Raw genomic sequence first — 22375 nt, 5'->3', positions numbered from 1 at the left:
TACCCTTAGTGACTGTTCTTAATCTGCTCCTCCCTACTCAAATTCCTAATACCTCCTTCACTCCCCATCCCATCTATTTTAGTTGCTGTGAAAATAGTAGCCATCCACTACAAACTGCCTCTTCTGTCCTAGTCGACACTTCAGAATCCCTCTACATTCATTTATCCTTTCCTCCATTACTTTGAGGAAGAAATTTCTGAGGAAAAGATGGCCCTTTTCTTTGCCAAAACCAACTCATCTACTTAGACCCTTACTCTTATCCGTCTTCATCTCTTTTAGTATCTTTTGAATGATTCCCACCTCCACAAGGTATATTCTTATTCCTTATAAACATACTCAATTCTACCCAGTCTTTTATTTTTTTATTTTTTTGCAGGGCAATGAGGGTTAAGTGACTTGCCCAGGGTCACACAGCTAGTAAGTGTTAAGTGTCTGAGGCCGGATTTGAACTCAGGTACTCCTGAATCCAGGGCCAGTGCTCTATCCACAGGGCCAGTGCTCTATCCACTGCGCCACCTAGCCGCCCTGCTACCTAGTCTTTTAAAAAACCCTTCACTTGACCCTGCCATCCTCTCTTTCTTTTCACTGACAAACTCCTAGAAAGAATCATCTACATTCACTGCCTCCACTGTCTTACCATTCAGTCACTCCTTAGTTCTTTGCTACCTGTCTTCTGATACTACAGTTTAAAACTGCTTTCACCAAGGTTACTCATGTCAACTGCCAAATCCAGTGGCTTTTTCTTATTTGTGATCTTTGATTTCTTTGCAGCTTATAATACTGTTGACTAGCCTTTTCTCCTACAGATTCTCTCTTCACTTGGCTCGATACTTCTCCTTCTTGGTTCTCCTCCTTCTTCAGTTGTTTCTTCTTATCCTCCTTTATCTTCAACCATCTCCTGCCTCTCTAGTATAGATGTTTCCTAGATCTCTGTCTTGGGCCATCTTCTCTTTTCTCTGCAAGCTTTCTTTCTTGGAGATTTCATGTGATCAAATATCATCATGTCTGCAGATGACTCCTAATCTCACTCCTGAACTCACTGTGCTTTGTCAGCGGATTACTGAATATCTACTTCTGGATGTCGTGTGGAGACCTCAGACTAAATATTTTCAAAGTAAAATTCATTATCTACTCCTGTGCCCCAAGTCTGCCTCTGCTTTAGACTTCCTTGTTTTTATTGAGAACACCCTAATCCTTTGTCACCCAGATTCATAACCTGAGAGTAATTCTTGACTCTTCCCATACATATCTAGACAGTTGCCTAATCTTGTCAATATTTAATTTCTCTTGATTAAGGCTGGCAAAGGAGATGGAAACCAGAGGATCTTCTATGCCAGGCTATGGAATTTATATTTATTCAATAGGTAGTAAGGAACTGAAGTTTTTGTGCAGATGAATGAGAGTTAAACTTGTGACTTAGGAAGATTATTTTGGCAGCTTTATGAAAGATGAATTGTAGAGGAGAGAGTCTAAAAAAAGGAAACCAATTAAGAAACTGTTTCAATAACACAGGCTATAGATGATGAAGTAGCTGTCTAAGTAGAGAAAAGGGGGTGAAATCAAGAGAAGTTTTAATTCTGGGAAAAGCTGGTAGATCACTTGGGCTAAAACAGAGATTATAAAGGGGAGTCATAGGAAATAAGCCTTAAAACTTTTCTCCATGCTCAGAATGCATTCTCTTTTTACCCTCCACTGCTTAATTATCCAAGGTTCAGCTCACGTGTCATCTGCTTTCTGTCTCCTCAGTGTTTTTTGTACTTTACACATTTGTGTGCATAATTTAATCAGTCACTAATATAATTTAAGCTTTTTGAAGGTAATGACTTTTGCATCTCTAGTACCTATCTTAGTACCTGTAGGCACTTCAGTCAAGAAATAAGCATTTATTACTGTGGTGCCAGGCATTGTATTAGGCAAAAGACAAAAATGAAACAGCCTTTATTCCTCAAGGAGCTTCTGTTTTATAGAGGGGAAGGCATATGGGTGTATGTATAAAAAATAAAGAAGTGGAGGTGATGAGGGAATGCATTCTAGTCTTAGGCTATGCAAAGACATAAAGATGAGAGATAGGCTATACTGTGTGAGGAACAAGGCCATTTGGCTGGAAAGTAGAATGTATGCAGAGGAGTTAATAAGCTTGGCTGGTAGACTGGACCCCGCTAGGTTGTGAAGGATTTGAAATTAGGTTTTGCTAACTCCAAGCCCAGTATATTTAAGATAAAGTGGGGGGGGGGGGGGAGCGAAGCTAGGTGCCGCAGTGGATAAAAGCACTGGCCCTGGATTCAGGAGGACCTGAGTTCAAATCCAGCCTCAGACAGTTGACACTCACTAGCTGTGTGACCCTGGGCAAGTCACTTAACACTCATTGCCCCGCAAAAACAAACAAACAAACAAAAGACTTAGGCAAGTCACTCAACTTCTCAGTTCCCCTGGCAACTCTGTACTGTATTCCTTATATTTGTATTTTAATGGTGTTACGTTACACAATTCTCTTGTCATAGAGTACCATTTATTTAGCCAATATCAATTGTTAAACATTTGGGATAATTTAATTTGTATGTAATTTACATGAAATCAGTTTAATTTAATTTAATTTAAAATTGCTTTTGGTTAAATGTCTGACTTTTAAGCAGCAATGAATATTTTTGAGTTTAGAAACTATATTTGGGGAGAATCAAACTAATTTCAGACTCCTAGTTACAATTTATAAATATACCTGATGAGAATATAGAAAAGATCCTGTACTTTTTGTTCCTATGAACCCTCAAGCAAACATTATTTCATTCATGGGAATTAGAAATTTCCTCAATAAGTATTTTCTCCATATCTGAATTCTGTAATCAGTTCTTTGTATTACACGGCTAATCATCCTTTCTTTTTCTCATTGCAGATGTACCTTTCGATTTCCTAGTACGGTTATAAAGATCCAGTTCACATCTCTGTACCATAAAGAAGAAGCTCCACCATCTCCCCTTCGACCTCTGTACCCTCAAATTTCCCCTCTGAAGATCCACATTCCGGAGCCGGATCTCCGCCTAGTCAGTCCCATTCCTTCTCCTACTGGCACTATCAGGTAAGAAGTAGATTCCATAGGTACTACTCTTTGAGTTAAGCAAAATCATTATTAATTAATATTTAGCATAATAACAAGCACTGAGAGGCAGCATGGCATAGTGAATAGAGAATTGGCCTTGCAGTAAGACAGACCATAATACACATGCATATGTGAATGTATATACATCTTCACATATACACTTTCTCACCTGTGACCCTGTGCACGTCAATTAGCCCATCAGTGCCCCAGACAACTTTCTAAGACTGTAAATTGCAGATTAATTGCTAGTCTGCATTGGTAGAGGTAGTTTCCTTCTTACCAGGAATTCTCAACATCAGTGAAATCTCTGTCTCTGACTGTCTATCTCTCTCATATACACACACACACACACACACACACACACACACACTCTCTCTCTCTCTCTCTCTCTCTCTCTCTCTCTCTCTCTCTCTTTCTCTCTCTCTCTCTCTCTCTCCCCCCCCCCCAGAACCATATATAAAACAAGATGTGATCTCTAGAAATTTCTTTAGAGAAAAAGGTGTATTTCACATTACATATAGCATATATATTCCTGAAAAGTTGTATGCAAACTACATTTTTCAACAGCTAGCTATTTAAAGGAAATTCTTTGGATCCTTTTTCTCCCAGCCAATAACCCCAGTTCTGATGTCATTTTCCTTTATGTAGTTTTGATCTCTTGGTAAGCATCTTCATTGCTTTTCTTCTACTCTTGAAGACTCCTCATACTCTTATCCTTCTAATGTTCTTACTCTGCTAATCTCCAGTCCCAGATAATTGCTACCATTCAGTCTTCATTTATACTCACTCCCAAGCAGCTTACTATAGCTGAAAAGAGCTACAAAATTCTGCTTGACCACAGATTTACATTGTTTAACTAAAGTTGAATTTTTACTTACTGCACAACCGTCCTTGTATTCACCTCTTCTGGATTCCTTATCACATTCATCACTGCAACTATTCTAAACCTCTCTTTTCCTTAGACTGACAACTTCATTCTTTCTTTTATCTCTCTCCTTAGATGACCCTCTTACCTTACTAAAAAGATTGAGTCCTTCTATCCTGAGCTCCCTCTTCCACACATCAAAAACGTTCAATATCCATACCCATTTATTCTTTCCTTTTGCCCAGTCTCTGGATGAGACTGCCTTCCTCCGTGGTATATCTGTCCCCTCAGTCTGCCCCTCATAGTTTCCCTTTCTCATTTCTGATACCTTATACCAGCAGTCATCCTTAATCTCTCATTTTGAATTTCTTTTCCTTTGCCTCCTTCCCTCCCCCAGTAAACAAGTTTAGGTCTCCACTATTCTAAAACCTTCCTTTGACTGTGTTTGCCTCCCCTGCCCCTCAAACTATCAACATATCTCTTTCCTCCTCTTCTACAAAAAAGTAGCCTATACTTAACTGCCTCTATTTTCTCACTATCCACTTGTTTAACCCATTACTAACCGGCTTCCTTCTTCAGTATCTAACTGAACCTGTTTTTTTTGCAAGATTACTAATGACTTCCTTAAGTCCAGTGAAGGTTTTGTCTATCTTCGTTGTCTTTAACCTGTGTGCAGGCCTTTGACATTGTAGACAGCCTCTTCCTATTTAAAATTTCTTTTCCTTTGGTAGATGGTGAGCTTTTTCCTTTTTTTTCCCTTGCGGGGCAACAGGGGTTAAGTGACTTGCCCAGGGTCACACAGCTAGTAAGTGTCAAATGTCTGAGGCCAGATTTGAACTCAGGTCTTCCTGAATTCAGGGCCAGTGCTTTATCCACTGCGCCACCTAGCTGCCCTAGATGGTAAGCTTTTAATAAATGCTTTTATTCATTCACTCATTCTGCAACATAGTACTCTCTTGGCTCTCTGGCTGACCACCTGAACGTTCCTTTTTTGTCTCTTTCACTAGCTGTTCTTCCTCCTTTTTATTCTCCCATCTTCTTATGTGGAGTTTCTTCAAGGTTCCATCCATCTTTTTCTTCTTGTTATACAATTTCTTTCCTCTATCTCATCCATTTCTGTGGTTTCAATTAACACCTACCTCTAGGGAGATAGATTTCCTTATCTTTTTTTTTTTCTCCTAAGCTTTAGTCCTGTGTAAGTAGAAACTCTCACTTGTTGACCTTCCATCACCTTATATGTAAAATGATTAAAAGTGAAGTCATCACTTTTCTCTCAAAATCTATTTTCTTCTAATTTCCCTGTTTCTATTGATAAGATTACTGTTCTCTCAGTAACCCAGGTTCAGGAATCTAAGCCTTCTTGGATTCTTTCTTCTTCATTTCCCATATCCAATTACTTGTCAAGTTCTGTTGCATCTACTTCTCCTATATCTATTATACCCACCCCAAACTACCACTCTTACTACCAATACCTTACTTCAGGCCCTATTCCCTCTCACTTGGACAATTTCAATAAACTAGGTAAGTCTTCCTGCTTCTGTTTTGAAATCTCTCCTCTTTAGCACTTCCAGAGCAATTTTCCTAATACATAGGTCTGATCCGTGCCCCTTCTCTTTTAAAAAACCTACACTGATTCCCTAATGCTTAATGGATAAAATTAAAACTTTCCATGCTGCTATCCTTGATGTCCCAGCCAAATTGAATTCTTCACCATTTTCTAATCTCATCTAGTTCTCCCTTGCTTCTCTTCCTTTATGTATGCACTCCCCCATACCTGCAATACTCCTTTCTTTTCACCACCACTACTGTAGATTTCACTTGTTGAAGTCCTTTCATTCCTTCAAAATCCTACTCTGGTTACATTCCCATGAAGCCTTCCTTAAGCCCTCCAATTATAAGCAATCTCTGGCTGCTTCCAACCACTCTGTCTGGGTCTCTTCTATGTACTTAAAGTATAAATGCAGTACAAATCCAGATAAAGACAGCCTGTATTTATGTTATCCTCCACAAAACTGGATTGATAGTTAGCATTTGTCTTGCCCCTCTATCAAATTGTAAGCTCCTTTTTGTATCACCCTTATCTATTGCCTAGCACAGTGAACTACCTATAATTATGATAACTTAATTATTGGTTGAATTGTGGGGGAAATGCTTAATTAATTGATGTGATTTGTTCCCCCACATTGTTTAGGAATCTTTTAACTCAAGTGGAAAGCCATTCCAGAAATCTGTAATATAGTATAGATAAGCAATATGATGGAAAACACAAATGAAGAAGTCCAAATGAGTTGTTACTGTTGAAGTGACACCTGTGTGGTATAGGTTTCATGAGATATATCTCGTTATAAGTCAACTGTGGTGCTGTAACTTAGTCTAGCAAATAAATTGACAGATTTATTATAGACAGGCATATATCGATGAATCGAAGACTTCCCTAAGTATTTTAGGCAAAAAGTTTGCAGAGCACACTGCTAATTAAGAGGGCCTAGTAAAATACTCTGGAGTAGAAGAATAGGATTTATATGTGTTAATTCTAAAGGCTAACAAAGTTATTGTTCTCCATAGTAGGGGCCAGTTAAGTGCTGGAAGATGTTTGCCCATGGCAAATTCTACTTTATATTACAAGCTATTTCTCTTAGTTTTCCTATAGATCCTCCCAGCCATTCTGGCCCAGAAATGGATATGTGAATTACTACAGTGTAGCAGTAATCCTTAGTAACTTTCGTTTTTCATTTCATACCCTGAAACCAACCTTCCCAGACCCAAACTTCCCATCTAAATCAAAGAAAGAAAAATATAAATTAGTCACCATTTCATTAAAAACCACTGCGCATCAAAAATATTTCAAGCCCATGACAGTTATATAAGAAAATCCTTTAAAAGTGAAAGATTTGTTTTTAATAGATTTAATCTTCAATAGGTTAAATGTTTTCTGAATTTTGAAACCATTGATTATATTAACATTTTCAAAAATATGTTACTATTGTTTAAATTATGGGGGTCATTTTGGTTTGCAATTCAGAAAATACCATTTAGGGGAATATTTTTTTAAATTGTTATGTGAAACTAGTTAACATTCAAATATTTAAGTGTCTGCTCTGAATAAGTAATTTAAAATCTTGGTAACTACACTTTTATTACTTTGTATTTATATAACACCCTTTTTATAATAGCTAAAAATGATTAGATTATTTATCCTTATATAGCCAGGACTACAGTATTTAGTTTCCTGATTTGCATTAATACAACATCTCTTGTTTGCTTTTGGTTTTTATATCCTGATGAAACAGTGACAACTTAAAAATCATATAATGATTAGGAGGTGGTGTGGTATATGAGACCTGAGTTTAAGCCCTCCTCTGATGTTTACTTCCTGTCTGACCTTGATTCCATGGGCCTCATGGTCCTTATCTGCAAAATAAAAGGGCTGGACTTGATATCTTTCGAAATACCTTTCAGTTCTAGAGCTTTGGTCCTACAGTGATAACATATGCATGTCTGTATACATACATATCCATGAGAGCATTGTGGCTTCATGGAGAGAGAACTGCCCTCCAACTCAGGAGAACCTGAGTTCAAGTCTAGCCTCTAACCCATTCTGGTTGTGGTTGGGCAAGTCTCTGTCTCAGATTACAAACTGCAGAGAAGTGCTGACCCACATTTGTATTGGGAATTCCCTACATCAGTAAAATCACAGATTCAGTCCCTATCCCCTATATTCATGAATTCATGTGTGTATAATTAACAGTAGCCAGAAGTTGGATAATTACTTGTTTAGAAATGTTGAATATCAGGTATATACATTGGCTTGGATACACTGGAAGTTTCCTTCCATATAAGAGATTCTGAGTCTGATTATTTTATGAATGTCTAATGCACCGTGGAAAAATATATATATGCCAAATTTGGGATAAGAAGTAATGATTCAACAATTCAATCTGATGGATGGCTACTAAGCAGTTATGACATGCAAGAAGCTATCTTAGGTTAGAGATACAAAGAAGAAATGAGACACAGACCCTAATCTTAAAATTCTTGAAATCAAGATCATTGTCAAAAATGATTGAAACCAGATTAAGAATTTTTAGGATCTTTATGACCCTGGGTAAATCAGCCTGAGCCTGTCACCTCACCTGTAAATTGGGGTGACAGGCTCAGGCCTACACCGCCTATCTCAAAAAGTTTTGTGGAAATCACTTTGTAAATTTTTAAATTTTACATAAATGTGAGCTGCTATTAGTAGAAGTAGTAATGGGGTAATATCCTAGTCCTGAGAAGTCAAGGAAAATAAATTTAATGATCAATTTAATCCAGTAAGATTTCATCCTTTGAGACAAGGTGCTTGGATTCGTGTTTATGGGCTTTAAAAACAAAAACCAACTGATTGTTTTTGTTATTGGTGATGTTTTGCTTTGGGATTTACAAAAAATGCATTTCTCAGTAGCTTTCCAGTTAAAAATAGCGGTTAATTTAAGATTGTTGTATAAAACTATGTTTATAATCTTGGTACTTTGGTGTCGAAAGGAAAGTGGTGTTTTGTGAAGGAGGAGAGGAAAAAAGTGTTCCCTTAAGCAGAATTACACACACCTTCGGAGACTATTCTAGGAAGATGGGTAGGAGTGGTGTAGATGAGGTCTGAGCACTGGTCAGGCACAAAGACTGGAGGCGTTTTAACCTTCTTGCCTCGACGCAGCGATTGGGGCTGGGAGGGTCATTCACCAGCGTGTGCTCGTCCATTCCGTCCTTTTAGCCCAGGCACCCCCCCTTCCACCCCCCCAAGCCGGCCTTGTGGACCCTATAGAGCCAATTTAGTGAGAAAGTGGGAAAGCGAAACTGGATTTCTCACTGTAGGCCTTGGATGCAGTTAGATTTCCGTTTACATCCGTTTGACTTAGCACAGCAGAATTCAGCCGACTCTTTGAAACCCCCACAGCCTCTTGAGGTTTGGCTGCCAAGCTCTTTTCTTTTGGCGTGTCTGTTGTTGGGGTGGAGCCGCCATGTTTACCAACATTCACTCCCCGCCGCCCTTCCCGGGCTCCCTCCTGACACCCCCCCCCCCCCCCGGGCAAAGGAGGGGAACAGACGCAGTTCGTCAGCAGGGCCCTGCCCTTAAAGAGTAACCCGGACTCCTGATCAGCTACAGGCAGTGAAGCTCCGTGCTGTCCCTCCGAGAGGAGCCGCAGCCCGGCCGGGTCCTGCGGCCTGGCTTCCTCCGCCCTGCCTCGGCTCTTCGCTTTCCCCGGGGGTCCCCTCCACCTCCACCTCCTTCTTCCCCCTCCCCCTCCTCCTCCCAGTGTTTACTTTCCTAATTTGGTGTGTGTTTGCCTTGCTCTTCTCTGATTGGCTGGTGGAAAATTGTGGCGGTGTGAAGCTCTCAGTATGGGCTAGTTTCCTTTTTGGAGCCGGTTTCCTCTGACTCCTCCTTCCCGCTCACCCCTCCCTCTCCTTGTCTAAACTTTAGAGACAGGCTATTACCTGCTGGAACACAGTAACCAAGGTACACTTCAAAATAAACTGTTCCAGCCCTTCCCTCCTGACCCTCCCCATGCCTTCTGTTTTCTCTGTAGCTTCCATATAGGTTTACCTAGCAAACTCCTGGGTTCCCCTCCCCCACCCGGTGGACGTCGTTCCCCGCCTCTTCTCCCCCCTCCCCCAGCATCCTCGTAGAGAGTGAATGAACTTAAGTTAAACAAAATAAACTGTCCCTCTGCAGTACTACTTTATAAATCTGCCCATTTTTAGACAGAGGTGACTTTTTTTTTTAAGAGAGAAGGTAAATTGGTTAATTATTTCCAGGATTTTACCAAGTCAGAAGCTCTTCTTGTATGTGTCTTTCTGAGTTAGGATTTAGGGCCACTTTAAAACATTGCACACAAAGAAAAAGGCCAGGGTTTTAGAATTATGTAACTCTTTATACAAAAGTGTCTCTTGGTGATTCCAGTATGGAAAAATAAAATCAAGCCTAGAAAAGGTGACTGCTAACATTAAATTGTATACTAGGAAGTCATTTACTTCCAACTCTGAACATGAATGTTGCAAAATAAATTATTTGAGTCACAGTGACACCAAACTTTTAGAGATGTTCTTCATCTACTTTGCCGGGTTCAGTCTTAATGCTTTGAAACACTGACAGTCTTTATATTAAATCTTTTGCCTATGAAAATTTATGCCTTTGAACAAAAGTTCACTACTACTGAATCCACATTACAAATGCTCTTTTTCATTAATTATTAATTAAAAACTCAAGTCCTTCAAGACTGCCTTGTTTTTAAAAGACCCTTAAGTTTTATCCTTTTGCTATGTCCCCAAAATTATTTTGAGTAACAGTTTAGTATTTTGGACCAATCTCTCAAATCTGTGGACCTTCTAGTCTGACTATCTTCTCTCCCCATCTCAAGGATTCCAGAACATAAAAAGCAACTCTACTATATGAACACTTGAGACCCTCTCCCTGATATACAGTAAATTAGTATGCTGTGCTACTCTCTTCCACTTTTATTTCAGTTTCTCCAGAGATTCCTTTGCCATAAATCTCAAAGAAAACTACTTACAACATAAAGAAGTTTCATTTAATCCTTTGGTTTAGAAAATCAAAATATTTATAGATTTTTTTAAATCGGAAATATCATACTTAATAACTACCTATATTTTCTTGACTTTAAAAGGAATAACATTGCTTTTGGATGTTAACTGTTGTTAAATGTTATGTTAATATAATATAAGCTATTGTTAAAGATTGCTGCTTGATGTTTTTAGTTTATATCTTCTTGTGAGGCAGCGTTGCTTCCCTCCATAGGTGTGTTCTGTTACATTTGTGTAGGCATGTGACAGCATGTGGGCACATGACTGGAATAGCAATCTTAAGATTTTGCAATCAGAAAACTCGGAGGAAGCAGGAAGAAGGTAAGACATAGAGAAAGGTGAGGATCTGAAGAAGGGTGTAGACATCTACACATCTGTGTCTGTGTAAATATTCACATATACTCTATCAATTTGTTGTTATGTGGGCATTAGTTATTAGTTCCCTGCTGCTTCTGAGAATAACCAGACCACATCGTGGCAAGTCTGTTCACCATTTCTTTGCCAGTTAAAAAAACAAATGAGCAAATCCTTCAAAAAAAGATTCATTAGTTTTAGGTGTAAAATCAGATCTTTCACCTCTGTCAAAGTTGTACAAGGACACTGGCATTTTCAGAATCTGAGAAATCTATTCATTAAACTTTTACTAAAATCATAGAATGTTAGAAAGAGGACTAAAAAGGACCATTGAATCCCATACCCTCATTTTTAGAGGAGGAAATTGAGGCCTAGGGTCATGAAATAACTGAGTTGTTTTCTTGTCACATTGATACTGGTGCAGCTAGAATTCAGAACCTGGTTTCTTGACTTACAGGCTAGTTAGTGTACTTTGCTCTGTAATCTATCTTTTCACCAGACCACCTTCCTGTATTTAGGAACTTCAGTAATTTAAAGGATAGTACCAAAGTTATTATTTATTAAAACTTTTTTAAAAAATTAATTTCCAGCTTGCCAGTAGCTTGGTTCAGTTTATTCCTTTGATGTTTTGAAAAACTTACCAAAATGTAAATCCCACATCATCTCACAGTCTTTTTTTTTTTTTTTTGGACTCTGATTATATGACTCTGCACTTGGAGCCCAGAATGGCATTGGTAGGACTTTAGAGTTTTGAATTACTTTATGAAAGCAAAGACTCTGCTTTATCTAAACAATGTCTTCCCCAAATTATGTAGTACAGTGTCCTGCACAGAGTGGGTGCTTTTTATTATTTGTGAGGACTTCGATGTGTACCAATTTAGATAAAGAAAAAGCTATGCTACCAAACAAAATGATAAGCAAGAAAATTTAAGAATTTGAATATTATTTAGTAAAAGGCATGTATGCTAAATCTCTGGTAATTACTGAATGGAAACAGGAAAGAACGTACATTCCTTTTTTTTTTTAAGAAAGTTTTTTTTATTTTATTTTTTGTGGAGCAATGAGGGTTAAGTGACTTGCCCAGGGTCACACAGCTAGTGTCAAGTGTCTGAGGCTAAATTTGAACTCAGGTCCTCCTGAATCCAGGGCCAATGCTTTATCCACTGTGCCACCTACCTGCCCCCAGAACATACATTCTTATAAGTGGCTCATGGAACCTTCACAAAAATTTATCATGTTCTCAGGCATAAGAGCCTAAAAAAAATGCTGACATTTTAAAACCATTCTCTACTAATTGGAATCATACATGATTTTTAATTTGTTTTTTTTTTTAATTTGTTTTTTTCTTTTTCATACATGCTTTTTAAAGTTAAATCAAATAGGGTACTTAGGTGGTACAGTGTTTAGAGCACCGGTCCTGGAGTCAGGAGAACCTGAGTTCAAATCCGACCTCAGACAGTTGACACTTACTAGCTGTATGACCCTGGGCAAGTCACTTAAACCCAACTGCCTCACCAAAAAAAGAAAAGAAAAGAAAAGAAAATCAAATCATGCAAATTAGACAGTGCAAAAGAGAACTATACAAAGTACAGCATACCTGATTGCCCCTGTTGATTGATGATGATGTTGTTGGTGATGGTGATGGTGATGGAGATGGTGATGGTGATGGAGATGGTGATGGAGATGGAGATGGAGATGGAGATGGAGATGGAGATGGAGATGGAGATGGAGATGGAGATGGAGATGGAGATGGAGATGGAGATGGTGATGGTGATGGTGATGGTGATGGTGATGGAGATGGAGATGGAGATGGAGATGGAGATGGTGATGGTGATGGTGATGGTGATGGTGATGGTGATGGTGATGGTGATGGTGATGGAGAAGGAGAAGGAGAAGGAGAAGGAGAAGGAGAAGGAGAAGGAGAAGGAGAAGGAGAAGGAGAAGGAGAAGGAGGAGATGAATGGTGCTGATTCTATTTGTCCTTTTATCCCCCCTTGTATGCTAATAAAGGTGCAATTAGTGACCATATAGAAAACAGCAGTAGAGATTACTATCAGCTGGCATAGATTCATTGAGACAATGATATCAAGCTCAAATAGAATTTATCCCTGTGGGCTACACATTGACTTAGGAAACCACAAATTAGCATTATCTGTGTTGTACTGTAATTTTTATTTTGATAAACATTTCCTAATTACATTTTAATCTAGTTTAGGCTACACTAGGAAGTGTTTTAGGTTACATTGCATATTTGATATTGCTGCATTTGGAACAAGTCATCTTAGACCAGGAGGTTTTTTTACAAGAAGACTCCGATAAAAGAAAAAAAATGAAAGAGTGAGAAATAGCATGCTTCATCATTAGTCTTTTGGCGGGGGTGGGGGGGTGGGGGGGTGTTAAGTGACTTTCCCAAGGTCACACAGTGTGAAGTGTCTGAGGCCAGATTTGAACTCAGGTCTTCCTGAATCCAGGGCAGGTGTTTTATCTACTTCGCCACCTAGCTGCCCCCCACATCATTAGTCTTTTAGGATCAACTTGGATCATTCATTGTATTGCTGAGAATAGCTAAGCCATTCACAATTCTTCATCAGATAATATTGCTGTTACTGTGTATTACACTCTCCTGCTTCTGTTCACTTCACTATGCATCAGTTCATGTATAGACTGAGTTCTTAATCTTAAACCTATGGACTTACACTTTTTCTTAATAATTTGATGATTATATTTCAATATACTTGGTTTCCTTTGTAATCATAAGTATTTTATTCATTTAAAAACATTATTCTGAGAAGGTGGTTCATAGGCTTCACCAGAATGCCAACAGGGTCTGACATACAAAAAAGGTTATAAAACCCCTTTTAGACTAAATCAGGAAAACATGTAAACATATTGCTGGATTCAGCCAGGCATTTGACAACACTTTATAAGGTCTTTTGAAGTCCTTTTGAAGAAGATGGAAGGATTTGGACTAAATGATAGTATATTTAGGTAGATTTGAAATTGAGGGAGATGGTGGACCCAAAGTGTAGATTAATGGCTCTATTTCAACTGGATATAGCTATCTAGTGGAATCATTGCCCTATTCCACATTCTCAACAATGATTTTTATAAAGGCTTAGGTGGTCATGCTATACAAATTTGCAGCTAAGGGGAAAATAGAAATATGACAGCTAACTCATTGGATGACGGAATTGGGATCCAAAAAGAGCTTGACAGACATGAATAATAGCTATACCTAGCAGGGTAAAATTTTAAAAGGGGGTAATATGATACAATGGAGAGAGTCCTGGATTTGGGATCAGAGAACCCAGGTCTTACTTTTTCTACTTTCACTGCTTGTATGACCTTGGACAAATCAGTCATCTCTGAGTTTGTTTTCTTATCTATAAAAGGAAGAGCTTGGGCTTCCTTAAAGTTTTGTATCTATGATCCTAAAGATCTATATGTAGGCTAAAAAAAAAGTACAAGTACTGTTTGGAAAGATAGAGTAGTAGGTAACTGTTCTTATGAAAATATTGTTTAATAAATGTTTGAATTGAATTGAAAAACCCTAGGGCTTTGATTATAACTAAAATGTTCAATATGAGGCAGCAATATGATATGGCAGCTAAAGAATTAATGCCTTTTTTGGGTGCATTGGAGCCAAGGATGAAGAAAGTTATAGCCTCTCAATACTCTACCCCCATAAATTCATATCTGAAGTAATTTGTTCATTTATAGGCTCCATATTTTAGGAAGGATATTAACCAGCTGGAGAAGGACCAGGATGGATAAAGGGATTTGAAACCTTGGATTTATGTGTATGTGTTTTGAAGGAACTAGAGATGTTTAGCCTAGAGTAAGCAAGATTTCTTGGGGAATATGTTGGCTGTCTTAAAGTATTTATTTAATTAGCTGTCATCTCCCCACAGAAGGTCTTTTTAAGTTGGATAACCACTTGTCAAAGATGCTGTGGAGAGGTTTCCTCAATAGATACAGGTTAGGCTAGATGACAACTCTGGTCTTTTCCAATTCAAAGACTTCAATAATATGTCTTTTAACTGTTATATAGCCATTAAGGAACTCTGGATGACTATGCTGTTATTATGGCCTGTTTCTTGTTCCGTATTTATTTATTAGTGGATTGGTAGAAATCCATTTTAGTCTAACTTCTAGGAACTGTAGTGGGGTAGGGAAAGAACTGTAACAAATTGTCTCATTTATTAAAATCTAACCAGTAAGCCATTGGGTAGATAGTTTTTCTACCTATTAGACTGGAGGCTGCTAGAGGCAGTTTAGTCAAGTCCCCAGACATAGACAGTCACCCCATCCTGTGGTTAGTGTTCCTACAAAAAGTTTGCTGAATTAACAACTGCAGCTTTTGGAGAACAGGAAAGGACACTGTGTTCCTGTTAAGAGCCATTGGAGCAAGGATTCGTAAAATAGCTAATCCAAAATCCTTTTTAGTGACCTATGCCTCTTAGTGGAACATAGGGGAATTTGAGAAAAAAGGGCTTAAATCAAGGAAATATAAAGTAAAAAGAATTGTGTGTAAATTGATTATAGTGTATTCTGTTCCTATTTATTTATAATCTGTGGAAACTTCTTAACAGGCCTTTTATTCTTTCATTACAAAAAGGAAAAGTTTAGAGAACACTTTTAAATACTGTTTTCCAGGCAGTGTTACAGTTTCCATTCTCAGTTCCCATCCTATCCAAAATATACTTTCCTTACAGATAATCCTGAACTATGAGTTTTATCTATATCTAAATATCTATGTATGTATATATATATATATATATGAGTGTGTGTGTATGTGTATGTGTGTGTGTGTGTGTGTGTGTGTGTTTGTGTGTCATTTTTTAAAAAAGAGGACTGGCATAAGGCAGCATTATTGGAGAAGCTGATTATTTCAAGTTGGTAGTATTTAGAGGCTGCTTCAGTTTGGACTCTCAGTGTTTGGACACTGAAGTGGTGTACTTTGACCCAGTAGTTCCTCTCTATTTATTTGAAGTCTTTTGTACTCTATTCGGTGTCTAGAGGAGTGATTAAAAGTTAAAATATTAGAGAAGGCTAATGCCAAACTGCCTTAAGTTGGGGAGAAGGGTAAGAAGGGAGGTGAAATAGCTATTTATAGGAGCTTGGACAAGTCACTTCATTTTCTCATCTATAAAATGAGAGGTTGAACTTCATGATTTTTAAGGTTCATTCCATCTACTTGAATTATTGCAAATGAAAACTTTTCTTGACTAGGCTGGTTAAAATTAATTATATTGGGGCAGCTAGGTGATGCAGTAGATAAAGCACCAGCCCTGGATTCAGGAGGACCTGAGTTCAAATCTGGCCTCAGATACTTAATAATTACTAGCTGTGTGACCTTGGGCAAGTCACTTAGCTCTCAAATTCCCAGAAAAACAAACAAACAAAAAAGAGGGTAAATTAATTTTTTTTCTTTCGCATAGCAACTCAGGTTTGGAACTGAAACCTTAGGTTTTAAAGTTAAACTTAAAGTTCCTTATCAGAGTTGAGACATAGAAATGACATAATTTTTTTTCTGGCTAAACTGTTCAACTCTTACCAATAATCATAAGCATCAATAGAAGGATAGTATTGGGGTATGACAAGGGCATAATTCTTTGTAATCAAAACACCAGGTGTGGGCTTAGTGAGCACCACAGGAAATGGTGGCCCAGTGATGACACTTTGTTTTAAACTCTTTGTGTATAATGGTCAGAATTAAATATCACCACACTTATTTAAGCTTGTGGCTATTAGGGCTTAGTAATTGATATCACAAATAATTAATATGTCAATATTGATAACCATAATAAATAGCAGGAAATTATATTGTCCATTTCTTCAGTAGGGCTATAGGTCTTTGTATTATAGTATTTGATGTGACAGAGGTCTGTGACACATACATTATAATGTGAGAATAGAGGATACTTAGCCAATTAGTGTGCTTTCATTTTACTTCTTAAACCTTGCTTCCTTAGGGGAGTAAGGTCTTTTTTTCTCAAGAAAAAAAGGAAATCCATGACTAACATAAATTTACATTAAACCATTCAGTCGTAAAGAAGCTTAATTATTTCTGTCTTTTTTGGTGTGTGATTTTAGTTAAAACCAAAGATCTTTCATACATGGATCTGGGAGTCATTGGTATAGAAAGCTGGCCTTAAAAGCTGTGCAGATCTGGAATCATGTGTTACCTCTGACTTGAACTGGCCTTGTGACCCTAGACAAGTCACAACCTCTCTAAGATGGGGTTCTTAACCTGTGAATTTTTGGTTTTGTTTTATTTTTAATATATTTTGGTAACTGTATTTTAATTTATTTCCTTTATAATTCTATGTGTATCTATCAGAATGGCAAATATAACAAAACCGGAAAATATTGGATGTTGGAGGGGATGTGGGAAAGCTGGGATGCTGACCCACTGTTGGTGGAGTTGTGAAAAGATCCAACCATTCTGGAGAGCAATTTGGAACTATGCCCAAGAGCATACCCTTTCACCCAGCAATAAGACTGCTTGATTTATATCCCAAAGACATCCCCCAAAAGATAAAAAGACCTGTTGTACAAATAGTACAAATTGTACAAGTAAATATTTATAGCAATGCTTTTTGTTGGTGGCTAAGAATTGGAAATCAAAGGGATGCCCATCAGTTGGGGAATGCCTAAACAAGCTGTGGTATATGATGGTGATGGAATATTATTGTGCTATAAGAAATGACAAGCAGTGTGATTTCAGATAGTCCTGGAAAGACTTGTATGAACAGATGTATAGTGAAGAGAGAAGAACCAAGGGAACGTTGTGCAAAGAGACAGCAATATTATTTGACGAAGAACTGTGAAAGACTTAACCATTCTCAACAATACAATGATCCAAGACCATCCCAAAGTTTGGACTATTGATGAAACATACTATCCACTTCCAATGAAAGAACTGATATTGATAGAACACAGACTGAAGCATTCTATTTTTCAATTTCTTTAATTTTTTCTTTTATCAAGTTTTCTTATACAAAATGACTTTTAGAGTAATGGTTTTTTTTCATAAAAGTATTTTATTTTCTAGTTACATGGAGAGATAGTTTCAACATTTGTTTTTAAAAGATTTCTAGTTTCAAATTTTTCTCCCTATCTCCTCCTCCCCAAGACAGCAAGCAGTCTGATATAGGTTATATATGTACAATCACATTAAACATATTTCTGCATTAGTCATGCTGTGAAAGAAGAATCAGAGCAAAAGGGGAAAACCTCAAAAAAATAGAAATCTGCATCTGGATTCCACAGTTCTTTTTTTCTGCATTTGGAGAGCATTTTCCATTATGAGTCCTTTGGAACTATCTTAGACCATTGTATTGCTGAGAAGAGTCAAGTCTATCACAGTTGATCAACACACAATGTTGTTGATACTGTGTACAATGTTCTTGTGGTTCTGCTCATCTCACTCATCATCAGTTCATGTAAGTCCTTCCAGGTGTCTCTGAAATCCACCTGCTCATCGTTTCTTACAGCACAGTAGTGCTGTAAGTAGTATTCCATTACATTTATATACCATAACTTGTTCAGCCATTCCCCCAATTGATGGGCATTCCTTCAATTTCCAATTCCTTGTCATATGATAATGTTTTACATAATTGTACATGTATAACCTAAATCTGATTGCTTACTGCTTCAAGAAAGGGTGAGGGGAGGGAGGGGAGGAGGGATAAAAGTTGGAACCCAAAACTATAAATAAAAATTTTTATTATTTTAAAAAAATTAAAAATTCTATGTGTTCTATGCATTTAAAAAATTATTCCGGAAAGGGTTCATGATAATCTAAGACTATGAGTTGCAGAGAAGTTCCTGACCTACACTGGTAGAGGGATTTTCCTCACATTGGAATACCCTATACCATTGAAATCACAGGCCCAATCTCTATTCCTATGTAGTCATTAGTTATACGTCCCTCAGTTCCAGAAGACGATTTTTATCCCATTAATCTAGGAAGTTAGAATCGATTGGTCACTTGTGCTGGACCCTGTTTAATCTGTTGAATTTCTGTGATCAATGCTAAATATTCATTCTTATCAAATTTATGGACCCAGAAGCTACATGGCTGAGGTCAGAGGGCTAAGTAGCAAAGATCGGTATAGAATCTGGGGTATAGAATCCAACCTGGGGTTCCTGGTGCCCTTTATACTACCAGAGTATTCTGACATTTGTTTCCCTGTGACATGGTTGTATATATGTAATGCAAATATATAAATAAATGTATTTTGAGGGGCAGCTAGGTGGTGCAGTAGATAGAGCACCAGCCCTGGATTCAAGAGAACCTGAGTTCAAAACTGGCCTCAGACACTTAACACTTACTAGCTGTGTGACCTTGGGCAAGTCACTTAACCCCAATTGCCTCACCCCCCCCCCAATGTATTTTGATTCTTAAACTTCAGTAAATTTAACTGTAGCAGAATAAAACTCCAATATCAGACACTTCGGGTTTCTCAGTCAGATTCTTAAAACTGCTGCCTGTGGTTCCTCTGTGTTGTCTCAAAGGATAAAAATCATGCCACCAGTTTTATTAGTAGGACAGCATCCTCTGCCTGGAAACATTTGGGTGATTTTTTTAGACTAACAGGGATTTATTGCACTCTGATTTATATAGGTATATGGTGCCTTGTGGGGGGGGGCAGTTGTGGTTAAGTGACTTGTCCAGGGTCACACAGCTGGTACGTGTTAAGTGTTTGAGGTTGGATTTGAACTCAGGTCCTCCTGAATCCAGGACCGGTGCTTTATCCACTGCGCCACCTAGCTGCCCCCTAATTTTTTTTTTTTTAATGAGGCAGTTGGGGTTAAGTGACTTGCCTAGGGTCACACAGCTAGTAAGTGTTAAGTCTCTGAGGCTGGACTTGAACTCAGGTCCTCCTGAATCCAGGACTGGTGCTCTATCCACTGTGCCACCTAGCTGCCCCTCCTAATTTTTTTTTTTAATTCCCTTTTGGGGGTGGTTTAATGTAAGGGTTAGCTAATTACACTTGGTTGTCAGTTACAGTTCTCTTGACTGTAGTGAACTTTCTAGAGTGTAACTGAATTCAGAGTACTGAGGCACTAGCCTTTGAAGACCAAAAAAGCTGTGTGAGCAAATTGACGTTCTCCCTTGACCAATCACTATTGGAAAAACTCTCAGAATTCCAGCAAGTCAATAAACTGCAATATTATATTATGTCCTAGCTCTAAACTCAGTGTAGTCTGATTTTATTCCCAAATGAATTTGTCAGCACAAATCAGACTCAGTAGTTCAGTACTGTAAAAAGTTGTTTCCTCTTTTCATTTTCCTGAGTCAGGTTTTGCTGAGCTTTGTTTTTTATTTCTATCTGAAATCATACTGTAGGGAGCTATGAGCTTTTCTTTGGTTTTTGCCTTCCTGGGCTTAGACATAAATCCACCATGACCTTTTTTAAAAAGACTCTCTTGAAAGAGATGGGCCCTGTTGCTTATCTCCAGTAAATTATCATTATCTAGGGCAGGATAAAGTATGCTTCTTTTGTAACTACACTGGATTATGATGATGATTATTATGATTATTTTGGTCTCTTCATGCTTTCCCCTCCTTAGGTTTTCTGAAGTAAGTTTCTGCTCTGTACTTCCTGATTTTCACCTCAGTTAGCCTAGATTTTCCAGACTTGTGTTGAGTGCCTCAGTTGTATTGCTGTCAGGAAGCAGGGGAAAAAAAAAGATGTTAGCTCTGTGATTGGAGGAGAGTTAGGGGCCCTATTAGTAATGAATGCATTGTAAGGCTGTTTCTATTTTTCAGAATGTACAATGCAGACCCTCCAGGGAAAAGCACTTCGTTTCATAAATACAATTCTTTGTGTTCTCGAATTTGAAACCGCAGATGATTTCCTTGTCTACAAAATGGAATCATTTAGAAAACAAATCAAATCAACTTAGAAAAACAACAATTCACAATTAATTGGAATACACTAATACTTAGATGGCCCCTTGGTCTTCTCTGTCTCTGCAACCCTTTTCTTCCTCTTTCACCCTCCCCAATTTCTTTCTGACTTTTGCATCTTGAATAAGTCCGGAAAAGGCTACTTTTATTCTATGGTTTCTTACTTGCAGCAACCTCTATTCTCTTAATGAGTGGAAGTTTCTGCATTCTCAAATTAGATGCCTCAACCAAATATTGGTGAAGTGAGCAAGTGCTTTTGAAACAGTCACATAATTGGCTCCCATTCACAAATTCCAGAAAGAGATATTGTTTAGCTCTAAAGTTGAACTCATCTCATTAATGAATTAGTTGTCAGACCTTGTTACCTTTCGTTCTCTGTTTGACTTTTTTGGGGGGGGGGTGAGGCATTTGGGGTTAAGCGACTTGCCCAGGGTCACACAGCTAGTAAGTGTTAAGTGTCTGAGGCCGGATTTGAACTCAGGTCCTCCTGAATCCAGGGCTGGTGCTCTATCCACTGCGCCACCTAGCTGCCCTTGTTACCTTTTATACTCAACCAGTGTTTTTTCCCTTTACCAATTATTTAGTGATTATCCCCATTATCAATATTTTCTTTTTTTTGTTTTTTTGCACCCTATATATGGTGAATATCTTTAGAATATTTTACAGTCAAAATAAGTTTCAAAATCTAAACATACTAAGTAAATACCTGGCATCTCTCAATTATGGAAAATAAACCAATGATTAGAATCAAATTTTAAATATTCATAGAGCAATTACTTAGAATTGGATATAACTCTACATGAATTTATATTATAGAGGAAATAAAATAGAAAAACATAATCAAAATAGATGTTTTATATAAATCCATACTGTTGTTACTAACCTGTGTATTAAAGAATGAGGCATGGGGCAACTAGGTGGCGCAGTGGATAAAGCACTGGCCTTAGAGTTCAAATCCAGCCTCAGACACTTGACACTTACTAGCTGTGTGACCCTGGGCAAGTCACTTAACCCTCATTGCCCCTCCCCCCCCCAAGATGTCTATAGGACATCTAAGAACTTAACCCTTATTGCCCTGCCCCCCCCCCCAAATTAAAAGGTAGTAGCTCTTGGAATTAGAGCATCTAAGAAATCTCAAGTAACTTCATATTATATATTAGTTTTTTCCCAAATGTCATAACACTGCCATGGAAGGAACACTGAACCTAGGTTCTAGTTTTGACTTTGCCATTGACTAGTTCTGTGACATTGGGCAGAGTACCTTTTTTCTCTAGGTCTTCTGTAAATGAGGAATGGGGGTGAGAAAGTAGAGAGGAAAGGGTAAACTAGATCCATTTTCTCCAGTCTTTTTTTTCTTTCACCCCATCAGTAAAAAATATTTGAGTATAAACCCCCAACATGTGTATTCATTTATTTCTAAATGATATGCCATCATAATAATAAATCATGCATATGTGTGTATATATAAACACAAAAATTAGAAATGATGAGATAGATGAAATAAATAATATCTCAAATCTTTAAATTTTATTTTTCTTTCTTTCTTTCTTTTTTCTTT

The 22375-nt window shown here is 37.8% G+C and overlaps 1 protein-coding gene across 1 annotated transcript in view; it reads left to right on the top strand.

Annotated features, from left to right (window-relative positions):
• The window catches only part of FOXK1 (forkhead box K1), a 119767-nt gene that overhangs the window by 82610 nt on the left and 14782 nt on the right, over positions 1–22375 (top strand). The window contains exon 2 of the mRNA XM_043984891.1: positions 2891–3073. Coding sequence (XP_043840826.1) covers positions 2891–3073 — 183 coding nt within the window. The remainder of the gene's footprint in view (positions 1–2890; positions 3074–22375) is intronic.

Source organism: Dromiciops gliroides, chromosome 1 (assembly GCF_019393635.1).
Source record: "Dromiciops gliroides isolate mDroGli1 chromosome 1, mDroGli1.pri, whole genome shotgun sequence".
Taxonomy (NCBI): Eukaryota; Metazoa; Chordata; class Mammalia; order Microbiotheria; family Microbiotheriidae; genus Dromiciops; species Dromiciops gliroides.
The sequence above is the reverse complement of the archived record's forward strand: the minus strand, read 5'-3'. Positions and strand labels throughout refer to the sequence as shown.